General features: G+C 43.3%; 2 protein-coding genes across 2 annotated transcripts in view; one reads left to right on the top strand and one right to left on the bottom strand.

The window, feature by feature from the left end:
- Window positions 1-850: 850 nt before the first annotated feature.
- On the bottom strand, window positions 851-1,333 carry LOC145417536 (uncharacterized). Its single transcript, XM_080286246.1, has one exon. It carries the CDS (start codon window positions 1,331-1,333, stop codon window positions 851-853), a length of 483 nt encoding a protein of 160 aa, XP_080142372.1.
- Window positions 1,334-2,666: 1,333 nt separating this feature from the next.
- The window catches only part of LOC145417535 (uncharacterized), a 36,693-nt gene continuing 25,000 nt past the window's right edge, over window positions 2,667-14,359 (top strand). The window contains exons 1-2 of the mRNA XM_080286244.1: window positions 2,667-2,805; window positions 14,183-14,301. Of these exons, the coding sequence (XP_080142370.1) occupies window positions 2,667-2,805; window positions 14,183-14,301 (258 nt within the window). The remainder of the gene's footprint in view (window positions 2,806-14,182; window positions 14,302-14,359) is intronic.

Here is a 14,359-nt window from a genome sequence, read left to right as displayed (position 1 = left end):
AGGCGTGGTTGTTTTGTGCACGGACTTCTGCATCAGTGTTATGTTTATCTGTGAGCACATTTCCAAGGTAGGTAAATTCTCCACCTGTTTACATTTCCGCCATTTATCTGAAATGCAAGAGGCTCTGGAGGACTATTTCTCTGATACGTTTTTTCTGTTTTACTGACATCTATTCGCAGCCCCATTGCATAGTATATGTTGGAGACGATGGTGTGACTATGTTGTAGGGATTCTGGGGTATGTGAAAGGACAGCACAGTCATCAGCATACTGCAGCTCTAGGAAATGAGCCATTTCAGTTTTTTTTTTTTTTTGTGCTTGAGAACATCTTAGATCAAATAAATTATTGTCTAGACGGAAGAGGGCATTTACTCCATCATCAGGGTTCATTTGTTGGAGACTTAAAATGGTGACTGCAGCGAGACAGATGTTGAAAATGACAGAAGCCAGGACATATGCATGCTTTACTCCCACGTCCACGTTGAAGGGTTCGGATTTGCTCCCACCTATGGACACACAAGCGTTCATGTCATGCATACTCTTCAGGATGGTAAGAAATTTGGAACCCCAACAAATTTTGAAAGAGCATTCCATAAAAGTTCTCCGTTGACAGTGTCAAATGTTTTTGCAAGATTGATGAATACAGTATATAAATCAAGGTTCTGCTCGTGGCATTTCTCTTGTATCTGATGGACAACAAAGATCATTTCACAAATGCTTCATTCCTTCCGAAATCCACATTGTGTTTCAGGAAGTGTTGACTTAGCTGTTTTGTCAGTCTGGATAACATTATCTTGGCCAGTGCTCTCCTAGCATTTACAGGAGAGGAGATACCTGTTCTTGTCACAATTTCAGTGGTGTTGTAGATCAGAAGTGAGAAATTCAGATGGAATTCGTTCTTGGTTCCAGCCAGTCTGTGTGAGATCATGAAGACGCTGGTGGAGTAACTGGCCACCCTCTTTGATTAGTTCAGGCAGTGTGCCATCAGGGCCAGGGGGTTTGTTATTTTTTATAGATCGGATAGCATACACAGTTTCTGCAAGTGCAGGTGGGACATCGACGTCTGCTGCCTGATGAGCATTTGGGATGTCATCAAAGATTTTATGCACCACCAGGTTCCTTCGATTTAGTAACATAGTGAAGTGTTGTGCCCACCTTTCTAGGATTGTTTGCTTGTCTTTCAGGAGGAGTCTTTTGGGTGATCGAATAGGGGCTATGTTGTGTTCGGCTGGTCCATAGATGTTTTTTATGGACTTACAGAACCCCTGTTGGTCGTTAATATCAGCCACTCTTTGCAGCTCTTTTGCTTGCTCAGTCCACCATTTGTTCTTCATGTCAGCAGTTTTCTCTGAGTTTCACTTCTGAGATTCAGGAATTCTGTTTTTAGGGTTAAGGAGCTAGGATGAGCCGACCAGTTGTTATATGCTTTGTTCTTCATTGCAAGAAGGCCATGTAGGTCCTCAGCATTTTCATCAAATCAGTCTTTATGGCAACAAGTGATGCCTAAGATTTCTCCTGCAGTGCCTTGAAGCAGTGTCTTAATGTTCAGCCACTCTGCATCTAGGTTTGCTGCATTGTTGTTTGGATCAAGTGGTGGACATTGAGATAACTTGTTTGTTACAGTGCTATGGAAGGTGTTACAAGGTGCCGCATTCTTTAAAATACTGCAGCTTAGATTCTTGAAGGATGGTCTACGATGCGTTTGTGGGCGTATGACTAGTTGCAGTTTGGTGAGTATGAGGTTATGATCTGCTGAGCACTCAGCACCTCTCACAGCTTGGGGTATAAGAACTTCTCTTCGGTATCGCTGCCTTACAATGAAATAGCCAATTAGGTGCCAGTGTCTAGACCGTGGGTGCATCCATGTGGTCTTGTGTTTAAGTTGAAGAATGGTGTTGATGATGATCAGACTGTTTTAAACATAAGGAAAGCAGTCTACGGCCTCTGTTGCTCATGGTACCAACACCTTGGGAACCTATAATGCCTTGCCATAGGTAGGCCTAATTACCTTTTCCTACTTTGGCATTAAAATTTCCATGCAGGATGAGTTTGTCATTATGTGGTACTGAGCAACTGGTTGCATCCAGAGAATCATAAAAGGAATCTTTGATGGTGTCCTCAGAGTCAAGCGTTGGGGCATAGGTGCTGATGAGTGTTGCAAACTGACCTTTAGAGAATGGTATGCACTAGAACATCAGCCTCTCTGATATACCCACAGGTGATTCTTGGATCTTCAGTAGTTCGCTGCTTTGGACTGCAAAGCCAATACCATGGTTTCTTCTTACATTGTCTGGGTATTCCCAAATAGTCCTTCTGCTTCAATTAGGTTGCACACAGTTTCATACAAGGCAACAATGTCAATTTTACATCTTTTCAGTTTTCATGGGTAATAAGGGCAATTCTAATGGCGTGATTGTGTGTCTTGGTCAGTATCGAGCAAGGTTCGTATATCCCTGATAGTAAACGTCAGGGTAATCTTTTGTTTTTTCGACCGCAATGTGGGATGCCTTGACTGACACGGTTTCCTGCCCAGGTGATATGGAACAGCAAATGTTCAGGCTACCTTTTCTAAACCCCTCACCATCAGAGGTAAGGAGTTGGGCGTCCTTTTCCAGCTGCTTAGTCACACTATATGCTACTGAAGGCTTGACCTGCTTTTATGCCATCATGCCAGTGATCACTGGGCCAGCGAAGCCTATGTGCAGGACTCGAGCTAACGACTTCCAGCCACATCCAGGACCTGTCACCGTTACCCTATCCGGTCGTCATAGGTCTTTTGATTTTGATGAAACGGTGAAAATGGGAGGTGAGTATAGCAGTGGGCTTGCGCATTGAATGGATTTGGAGTGATGATGAAGGTGCGCAGTCCTTACCACCACGTGACTTGGCCCTTCTCAGCCTGTGATGGTGGAATGAAGATTCACTACGACATTATACTGATCAGGACTGCAGGAATCTGCCAGCAGCTCTGTCTGTCGAGCCCAGCTTTCTGCTGGATTCCTCTCACGGATTTTTCGTTCGGGATTTACTCCCGTAGCATTAATCCATCCAAGGGCATCCCACAAAGCAGTGAGTCTAGGAACAATTAGTCTCACCCCTCACTGATGGCCCCTCTAATATGGGTAACCCTGTTGTGGTGGGTCCAGGGGCGTATCTCCCTCCGTTGGTATGGCCTACCAGATTTACGGGGTACACGAGTCCCCCACCATGACAAGGTGGTTCCCATGGGGAACCACACACACACACACACACAGGAATATATATTAGGTCGTTCGCAAATAGCGCTCTACTACAAACTCACCTGGTGGTATTCTTTGATCTGCGGGGATGGTTTAGTCTGCTGATGTGGGCGTGGGTGTGGCGGTGGGAGTAGGAAATAAATAAATGATGCAGGGTAACCAATGATAACGCTGACTGGATACACAGAAATACAAGACGTATACTCACAAAATATACTGTATACCCCACCCTCACCACACACACACACACACACACACACACACACACACACACACACACACACACACACTGACATACTTTAAACAGGCAAATCTTGAGGGGCTTCATCATGCCTGTTGTTTACCCCTTCAGCAGGCTAACAAAGAAGAAATCACATGGCAGAGTGGAGAAGGAGCATTATATATGCAATACCCTGCATGTTGAAAGAATATTATAGTCTCCCCCCCCCCCACACACACACAATAACACAATTCAACAAATACGAGGACACACAGAAATACAAGACGCATACTCACAAAATACACTCTATCTCCCACCCTCACCACTCACACACACACACACACACACACACACACACACACACACACACACACACACACACACACACACTGACATACTTTAAACAGGCAACTCTTGAGGGGATTCATCATGCCTGTTGTTGACCCCTTCAGCAGGCTAACTGGTATGCGGCGGAGGTGTAGGTAATGAGGTAGCGGTGTCGGGTGTGTGCGAGGGAGAAAAGCGCTCTAGACCAATACAGTAAAGTTATGTCGGGTTTCAAACATGCTATATAGTTTCGAAAGTGCTATATCGGGTTTTGGAAATGCACTACCAGGTTTCGAAAGTGGTATATCTTCTTTTGGAAATGCTACATCGGGCTTCTACCGTGTTATATAAGGATGCGGAAATGCTATCTTGTGTTTCGAGAATGGTGTAAATGTGTTGTTTCTGGCATTCAAATGGTGGGAGTGTGTTATGTCGGGCTTTGAAACTACTATACTGGTCTCTCTAATGCCGAATAAAACCGTCCTGAGGCAGCAAGAACAAACTATAATAAGACTCTGGTACTGAAGGGGTAAGGAAGTGGTACAGTAGGTTAAGTCGTAAGTGGAGGGGGGAGTGGTCAGTACTGAGATAACGGGGTGTGGTGTGATGATGAGGGAGAAAGGCAGACTCACCCACTACGGAAATACCAACATAGGGTTCAGAGAGGATGCACAGGGTGTCAGAAGTTTTATGCTAGGTTCAAAATAATGCCATACTGTGTTTCGAGAATGTTATATTCGGCTTCGGAAAGTTATATTACATTTCAGATAAGCCATGTCCGGCATCAAAAATGCTGAGTTTGGACATTTTTCATCGGGCTTCGAAGAGGTTATATCCGGTTTCGAAAATGCAGTATAGGGTTTCCAAAATCTGACATCAATCTTTGCAAATGTTATACTGGCTTCAACATGGTACGATAGTTTTACATCCACCTTCCAAAGTGTTGACCAGGCTTTAACAACATTATACCATGATGCGATAATCTCTCAGCAGATTTCGAAAACTCCATGGCCTCGAAAACTGTTGGGAACTGTTGTATCGAGCTGTAAACTGATATACTGGGTACCTAAAGTGCTATACTCGGCTACAGAAATGTTGTCCCGGGTTTCAAAAATTGTAGTATTTTATCCATTTCTGAAAATGTGTGTGTGTGTGTGTGTTTTTTTTTTTATATGACGAAGAAGGAACCAAAGGCCACGAGCCCGCAATAACTGTTCCTTCCAAGAGAAAAACAAAATACAAGAGAGAGCCAAATTCATGATCCGATCATTTCGAGATGCCTGGACACACTGCGTTTGAAAGACTGGAGATCATAGGAAGCAGGAAATACAGACAAAGGGAGACAGTTCCAGAGTTGACCTGTTGCATAAATGAAGGACTGGGAGTAACGGTTAACTCTTGCATTAGAGAGTTGGACAGAAAAGGGATGAGCGTTTGCTGCTAGATGGGTGCTACACGGGTAGCACCCGTCGTAGAGGTGGAGGAATGCATGCAGACAGTTCAGAGGAGCAGTGACCATTGAAGCAGCGATAGAAAAGAGATAAAGATGCAACAGTGCGGCGAAGAGACAGAGGTTGAAGGGAGTCAGTAAGAGGAGGAGAGTTAATGAGACGAAAAGCCTTTGACTTCATCCTAATGAGAAGAGCTGTATGTGGGGAACCTCCCCACACATAAGAGTTGTACTCCACACAGGGGCGGATAAAACCTGTGTATAGAGTCAACAATTGTGCAGGGGTAAAGAAGAAACGGAGTCGGCTTAGCACACCTAATCTCTTAAAAGCAGATTTTACGAGAGATGTAATATGATCTTTCCAAGATAAGTCCTGAGTAAATGAAACCCCAAGTATGTTCAAGGATGATGCAGGATTAAGCTGAATATTATTAAACATTAGTGGGTACACCTGTGGAAGATTTTGTCGGTTTGATAGGTGTAAGAATTGAGTCTTTGGTGCATTAAAAACAAGATTATTTTTACCTCAGTCAGAGATACGAGCCAAGTCAGACATTAGGTGTGTCATAGCCTCATCCTTTGTTTGTTGAAGTAATTGCTGAGATGGACCTTGCGGGAACCGAATGGAAAGGTGAAGGGTGGAGTTATCAGCGTATGAGTGGATAGGGTTAGATGTACAGTTTAGAAGGTCATTGATGAATAAATGGAAGAGAGTTGGTGATAGGACAGAGCCCTGAGGAACACCACTGTTGATAGATCTAGGAGAAGAACGATGGCCGTCTATAACATCGGCTATAGAACGACCAGAAAGGAAGCTAGAGACGAAGGCACAGATAGAAGGATAGAAACCGTAAGAGGGCAGTTTGAAAATTAAAGATTTATGCCAGACTCAATAGAAAGCCTTTGAGATGTCAAGTGCAATGGCAAAGCTTTCGCCAAAGTCCCAAAAGGAGGATGACCAGGAGTCTGAAAGGTAGGTGAGAAGATCGCCAGTGGAGCGTCCCTGACGGAACCCATACTGACCATCAGAAAGAGGGTTGTGATAGGAATGATGCTTTAATATTTTTCTATTAAGAATTGACTCGAAAACTTTTGAGATACAGGATGTTAAAGCAATTGGACGATAGTTAGAGGGTTGGGAATGGTCACCCTTCTTTGGGACTGGCTGAATGAGAGCAAACTTCCAGCAAGAAGGAAAGGTACAAGGTGGCAGACTAAGGTGAAAGAGTTTGCCTAGGTAGAGTGTAAGCACAGAAGCACAGTTCTTGAGAACAACAGGAGGAACTCCATCAGGCCCATATGCCTTGTTAGTATTGAGGCCTGTGATGGCAGAAAATATCTCAGCTGAAGAAATTTTAATGTCAACCATGAGGAAGTCAAAGGGGGGAAGTGATGGAGGAACAGCACTGGAATCGTCTAAGGTGGAATTGGAGGAGAAACTCTGAGCGAAGAGATCTGCTTTATCAGTAGAAGAAACAGCTACAGAGCCATCAGAATAGAAAAGAAGAGGGAAGGATGATGAGGTAAAGTTGTTAGAAAGGTTTTTGGCAAGGTGCAAGAAGGAGCGGGAAGAATTCGAGTTGGAGAGTTGAGAGCATTTAGTATGGATGAAATTATTTTTAGCAAAGCGAAGAACAGTCTTAGCACTATTCCGGGCAGAAACATATACAAGATGTGATTCAGGGGTGGGTTGGCTACTGTACGTTTTATAGGTCCTCTCCTTGTTGCGGACAGCATTAGAACAAGCGTGATTAAATCAAGGCTTTCTTGCATTAGTCAAAGGATATGAGATAGCAATGAATGCTTCCATGCCTGAGAGAATAACCTCTGTAATGCACAAGGCACACGCAGATGGCTCCCGGCCATGGAAGCAATAACCATTCCATGGAAAATCAAAGAAGTACTGCCTGAGGGCCTTCCAGTCCGCAGCTCCAAAGTGCCACAGACGACGTTTCTTTGGAGGGTCCACAGGCCGTACCGGAGCACTAGGACAGGTTAAGGTGATAAAGTTGTGATCGTAGCAGCCCAACGGAGAGAAAAGATTAACAGTGTAAGAAGATGGATTAGTTGTAAGGAAGAGGTCAAGTATGTTGGAGCTCTCTCCAAAGCAGTCAGGGATATGAGTAAGGTGCTGTACAAGCTGCTCTTGGTCATTAAGGATAGAAAAGGTGTAGGCTTGTTCACCAGGTGGATGCGTGAAAGGAGAGGAGAGCCAAAGGTGGTGGTGAACATTGAACTCTCCAAGAATGGAGATTTCAGAGAAAGGAGAAATGGATAGAATGTGTTCCATCGTAGAAGTAAGATAGTTGAAGAGTTTTTGATAGTCAGTAGAATTAGGGGATAAGTAAACGGCACAGATATATTTAGTCAGAGAGTGACAGGAAAGCCGAAGCCAGAAAGTAGAGAATTCAGAAGAATCGAGTTCAGGAACACGAGAGCAAGATAAGTCGTTGCATATATATACACAACAGCCACCTTTGGCTTTGAAATGAGTATAGAGAAAGTAGGAGGATACAGAAAAGGGTTTGCTGTCAGTTGCCTCAGACAGCTGAGTCTCAGTTAGGAAAAGAAGGTGAGGTTTAGAGGAGGAGAGGTGGTGCTCAACAGAGCGAAAGTTAGAGGAAAGGCCGCGAATGTTGCAGAAATTAAGAAGTAAGTCAGACAGTGGTTCCAGGGAACTCGAGTCGTCACCGGGAAAGGGGTGGAAGGTGGGGGCATTTATGGTGTCCCCCCTCCTGGGGACTCCGAGGCTGTGTGTTGTAATTCCATGATTTTTGAATTTTGGAAAAGGAAGTGTAGTGTGTACTGTGCATGTAGTTTGGTGTTGACAGTTAGAGAAACTTGTATTGGAGAGCATGCTGGCCTACTGTCTGTGTTACTGAGACACTGAAAAAGTTCAGCAAAAGGGGATGGTCGGGAACTAGTCCCGAGGGCTGATGAAACGGGAGCTCCAGCTCTCCCTGTCATCAGCTTTCCATCCACCTTGGGAGTACTGCCCTGCCCGACTGGTGCTACAGTCATACCTGTTTTACCGTACGCTTCTTCCCACTTCTAATTTAACCCACTAGCACCAAGGTTTTCCGGATGCATCCTGATGTTCATGGAGAAAGTAGCCCTACCAGACTTCTATCCATGCATGGTATCATCTTCCCCACGACCGGTCATAGGCAAAGAATATTTGCGTTATCTTCTTCCTTGTTTGCTGACGTCACCGCTGCTACATACTAATAACCCTGTCAGTACGATAGGGGCTCGTATGCTAACCATATTTTCTGGGTAGCTACAGTAAAAGAAAGAACGTCGTCGTGTGGAAAGGGTTAATGTTCTTCATACCTAACTCTCAGTATCCATCCTCTACAGGTATGTATCCTCCTTTCCCTGCTAGTGGGGGAGGAAGATTACCATAATTAGTCTACCTTAACTAGGAGGAGATAATGGTCTCTGCAGCCTATTTCCCTTAAGTCAGTGGTAGGGTAGGGTAGTGGATGTTGGAGTGGCCCTGGTGAGAGAGGATAGTGTTTGGAAACTCCCTGTACTGTTGTTTGCAGGATACTGTGTTGTTGAGTGAAGACGAAGGGGAGCTGCAAGGCTTGGTGGATGAGTTTGGGAGAGTGTGTAAGAAACAGAATCTAAAGGTGAATGTAGGGAAGAGTAGAGTGATGGTCTTTGAGAGAGGTGAAGTCAGTGAATGTACAGCGAGGTTGGATGGTGAGGAATTGGAAAATGTGAGTGCGTTTAAGTACTTGGGTAGTGTGATGAGTAAGGATGGAGGTTTGGAGGGTGAAGTGCTTGAAAGGGTACAGCAGGGAAGAAAGGTTGCTAGTTCTTTGAAGGCAGTGATGGGAAACAGGGAAGTGAGCATGGAAGTGAAAAAGTTACTACATGACATTATTGTGATACCAACTCTAACGTATGGAAGTGAAGCTTGGACGTTGTTGGAAGGACACAAGTCAAGAGTGAGAGCAGTGGAAATGAGTTATTTAAGGGGAGACTGTGGAGTCACATGGAGAGACAGGCTGACGAATGAGGATATAAAGGAGAGTTGTGGTGTTGATGTGGATGTGATAGGAAGCGTTATGAGGAACACACTGAGATGGTTTGGTCATGTGGAGAGGATGGAGGGTGAAAGACTGACGAAGAGAGTGTATGTGAGTGAGGTGGAGGGGGGAAGAGGGAGGGGGAGGCCGAGGATGAGATGGAAAGATGGGGTGGAGAGGTATATGAGAGAGGGGGGTGTGAGTTGGGAGCAGGGCAGTGAAATGGCGGGGGACAGGGCTACTTGGAGGCGATTTGTTTGTGGCCATCCCAAACGGGATTGAGGCGTCTGGCAATAGATAGATAGATAGATAGGTTTGACACTGCTACGGCTCTACATTACTTACACATCACTTCTCTGTGATTAGCAACATATTCTAATGCAAATCTCTTATTACATCTCGACACTGAAACTGGAGTGATGTTACTTTTGGATCAAGTAAAAGTGGATAGAGTATACCCACACTACCCCTGCGTGTCGCAAAAAGTAAATAAAAGGGGCAACAGCCGGGCAGAAACTCATTTCCAACTCGCATTCCTTTGTGTTGACACTGGGTTGTGTCGATCCAACGTCCCACCACTTGTGTAATAAACAGTCCACGGTGTGTGTGTGTATGTGGGTGACGAGAAGGGTTGTATTTTCGGGTAAGTTTCTTTACTGACACTTACAAGTGTAAGACAGAGCAATTAGTCTGTCGAGATTGTCAACGGTGTAACAATCTACCTACCAAGTGCACGGTACAGTCGTATCGATCACCTTAATCCTCTGATACAAAGTTACATTTTTGTTTTTTATTTTTTCTCTGTAAACCACTTTGTTAGCTTTGAAGAAACCATTTGTGGTGATGGGGTAAGAAACCGCTTCCATTCGCCCCTCCACATACTGATCTATTTCTTTAGCTGAATATGATCGTTTGAAGTTGGTCTTCGGATTGAAGGGGTTAAGCCCGTCCTGCGTTTGGAAAAAGGGTGTATCAAACTACTTTCAGATCAGCTGACGCGTAATACCAGCAAATATCCATACAATTCAATCAGCCAGCTGTACCTAGAGCTTCTCACTTCTGATTCACGTCATGAGATGTCAAGGAACCTTACTCTAGCTTTCCCATCCCCACGTGAATATGGAAAGCAAAATACCAATAACAATTTACAGTATTTGTCCAATAAATAGATTGCTGAGGATTAGCTACAATGCTTTTAACTGGGCTATCTTCAGTCGATTTTACTTGCTTTAGGAGAAACTGTGGGCACCAAAAATGTCATAGCTTTTCTCAATTAATGTTCTGGCTGAGATTAAAGAACTTCATACTATACTGCAGCTTACGACGGACGATTATATTCGACTCCTTGACTTTCACAGGAGTGAAGAGGTTAAAGGGCACATTTTCTCCTCTTTCGATAATTACCCACTAGGAGGAGGGAGATTTTTATTTCATTCTTGCTATCTCCTGACTCATTCAGCCTAAGGGATACTTTCCGAACTGGAGGGGTTACATGTAGCTTTAATTTGCCCAGTTATCACGGGAGGCCTACTATTAGTATAAAAGAAAAAAGCTAAGTGGTAAACAAAAAAAAAACACTGCATAAACCATGTTACACTAAGACGCAAACACAACAACGGTGTAAGGAACCGATGGGACAACCCATAGGATCGGTTGTTTATCTGCGGTCAACGGGTCTGCCAGTCAGGAGGGCCGGTGACTGACCTTGTGACTGAAAGGCAGACTACGTCAGGTTACCGGTAATGAAAAATTCACTTCAAGGACAATTTTTCATATACTATTCATATTACTACAAAGCGCTCTCACTAAGTCCTCGGGAGACCTGCAAACGGAGGAGTTACTAACACCCTTCATTACCCATTCAAGAGAGGTCTACCGTTAAATGAATAAAATCGGTCGGGGACAACAAGTACCGGTATGAACCATAAAAGACGTCATCACGGTGCAGGTGTTGAAGGGCACCGTTTCTCCACTTTAGAACGATTACCCCGCAGCAGCCAACAGGTAGACTGCACCGGGTAACCAGTAATGGATAAATATGTATGGATAAATTCGTATTTTCGTAATTTACTCTTACTGCTGTGGGACGATTTTATTAAGACTGGGTGAACACTTTACAAGTAACGGGGTTGATGAAGATTATGTCTAACAGATCCATTTTGAGAAGTCTCTCCAGAGCTGAATAAAAATGCTTGTTGGAAGAAAAAAATAAAGTATAAAAATCGTCATTATAGTGAGGATACATATTTACTTTGGCTGACTACCCCCAGCAGGTGACAGGTAACCGGAAATGGGAAGTCACTTATTAAGCCTTTCAGTACATACAGTATACGTCTGTATATATTTTAGCATTACTTTTTTTTTTTTTTTCAGATTATTCTTAGTAGAACAGGTTATTCTATTTAGCCTAAGTATTCGTTTAAACTGAGTATAATCACCTATTGATAACAAGAATGAAATATTGACATTGTCGTAGTGAATAGGCTGGAGGGTTAATATTCCCCACTTTCAGTAATTATCTCTTCACTACCAGGACGTCTTTTTATATTATATTCTTACGGCTATCAGGTCATTTCAACCCTCCTGTCCAATGGTATTTTTTCCCAATATTTCTGGCTTGAAGCGATTTTACTTGGCTTAAGATTTACTTTTCGAACTGTGAATATTAATTACCGCCTTCACTACCTTCTCTACTACGGGGCTCTCATAAACTGAATCAGATCGAGAGCTGACAGCAAAAATAAAATAACCCTGACTTCCTCTGGCTGAAGGGGTTATTTCGCCAACGCAGCATCTCATGTACTGTATTGCTGGAAATATTTCCCTCTTCCGATTCGATATACCTACACTAAACTGAACAAACTGGCCTGGCCAGGAGGATTAAAAAAAAAATCATATTAGGGAAAAGGTTAACTTTTTAAGTATAAAGACACTGTTTTCATTCTATTCTTACTATTCAGCTTAGGAAAGCACCCCAACTTTGAAGGAATTAATGTAGGCAATTATCTAACCCACACAGTTCGAAAAATTTGAGCTGAATAAAACTGTCCGGAAACAGCAAGAAAAATTCATTATGGTGAAGGAAGCAATAAAGTCTGTATCTAACCTCCTCCAGCTAGAAATGTCTAGGTTGAATAATAAGAGTCTCTGGATAACGACAGTAAATGAGAAAATTAGGATGTCATCGTACTGAATGGATTAATTACACTTGTATTAATGAGCAATCTCTCAGGTTACCACACAACCTACATTAATTCCTTCACTACCATGACCACCTTATTCTTGATACCGCCAGTATTAATTTGTTATATTTTTTTCAACTTGAAAAAGTCCCTTTGTAATGATGAAGTTAATGGAGGCTCATTTAGCACGTTCAGTTCGAAACGTCTCTCCTGGGCTGAATAAAATGGTCTGGAGATATGAACAGTATAATATAAAACAGCGTCATCGTAGTGATGATCATAATGAAGGTTACTTACTACCCTACCCGGGTTAGTATCAAAGAAGTGACACTTCAAAGGAGTGACAAATAAAAAATGAATTTCAAAAGAGTGGCACGAAAACTGCTGTATCGAAGCAGTGGCAGATCAAAGGAGTGACAAATAAAAATCAGAGGAGTTTCAAAAGACAAATGTCATATAAAATGCTTGTTAAGTATCTTTATGCATGTTATGTAAATCATGTTTACATGACATGCTTCTGAAGCATTTGTGTTTCAAACAAGCTGATGTCTCCATGACAAGTTTCTGAAGCATTTGTACTTCAGATAAACTGATGTCTCCATGACGTTTCTGAAGCATTTATGCTTCAAACAAGCTGTGCTCCTATCAACAGCTGATGGACAACTTTCGGCAGTGGCCGTCCTATCGGTGCGAGCAGCGTCTTCTTCATTTGGAGCCATAATATAGTTTTTAACAATTTCAGCCCCATAATGGATGATTATCTGTTTGCTCAATCCCAAATGAGTGCAAAAAAACTAGCATTCAGAGGACACATCTACGACACCAATGGTTCCGAAAAAACAAGCGCAATTTTCGGTGCGAGGACAAAAACTGTAACGGTACCGCAACCCTTCGTCGTGTACTAAATTTAAATAACTTGGTGCATGAGAGAGAGAGAGAGAGAGAGAGAGAGAGAGAGAGAGAGAGAGAGAGAGAGAGAGAGAGAGAGAGAGAGAGAGAGAGAGAGAGAGAGAGAGAGAGAGAGAGAGAGAGAGAGAATGTCACAAAGAGAAAAACCCCATTCCAAAGTACAGTAACATTTACTTCTCCCCAAAATGCCTTGGTGCACACGTAGTGTACGTACACGCACATGCACTGACACAGACACTGAAACACATCGAGTAAAAAGGAATGCAATTTATCTACTTGAGTTTCATATACACAAGCGATCGCGAGCGTAAAAAAAATACCTACTTTCTTTTCACGAGTAGACACACACACACACACACACACACACACACACACACACACACACACCTGTTTTCTTCGGCCGAGTATTTACAGCTCATAGTTTTTTCGTATGTTTCCTAATGCGGTCGTGAGAGTCCTTAGTAAGTGCTGTACCGGGGACCACAAAGAGCTTCTGCAGGTGAACGTGTTTCGCTTAAGTCTGGGTTTAGGAGTTCCATATACAGAAAAGTGTGTGTGTGTGTGTGTGTGTGTGTGTGTGTGTGTGTGTGTGTGTGTGTGTGTGTGTGTGTGTGTGTGTGTGTGTGTGTGTGTGTGTGTGTGTGTGAGCTCTTGCAGAAGCAGAGGAAATGCTTGAGTAACACCATAAACTAAACTCTGTTAACACTCAGGCTTCTAAGAATCACTCTCAGGTAAATAAATTGTTTGGTTATGGCTGGAACAGAGACTACAGATATGCCGACCATGAGAGGTTGACTGTGACAGTATTAACTCTCTCAGATTCCTTTGAGTTGGAACCTGATGAATATAACCGTCTGAGGTCAGCTGGAATGCTTGAGAATACAAAAGACGATGAGACCACGAGAGTTAAGAGATGGTTTCCGGTCGTTCAGCCTGATGTAGAGACGAAAGAGATAATCGCTACTGCTCCCAGCAGACAAAGCCACAGGCCAATCG

Source organism: Coenobita brevimanus, chromosome 110 (assembly GCF_032717465.1).
Source record: "Coenobita brevimanus isolate Jiangsu-jjx chromosome 110, ASM3271746v2, whole genome shotgun sequence".
Lineage (NCBI taxonomy): Eukaryota > Metazoa > Arthropoda > Malacostraca > Decapoda > Coenobitidae > Coenobita > Coenobita brevimanus.
Note: the sequence above shows the minus strand (reverse complement) of the source record. Positions and strands in the feature narration are given on the sequence as shown.

What these genes read in the sequence shown, in the direction of transcription:
- LOC145417536 (XM_080286246.1), bottom strand. Translation starts at nt 1,333, where the DNA reads ATGAAGAACAAATGGTGGACTGAGCAAGCAAAAGAGCTGCAAAGAGTG.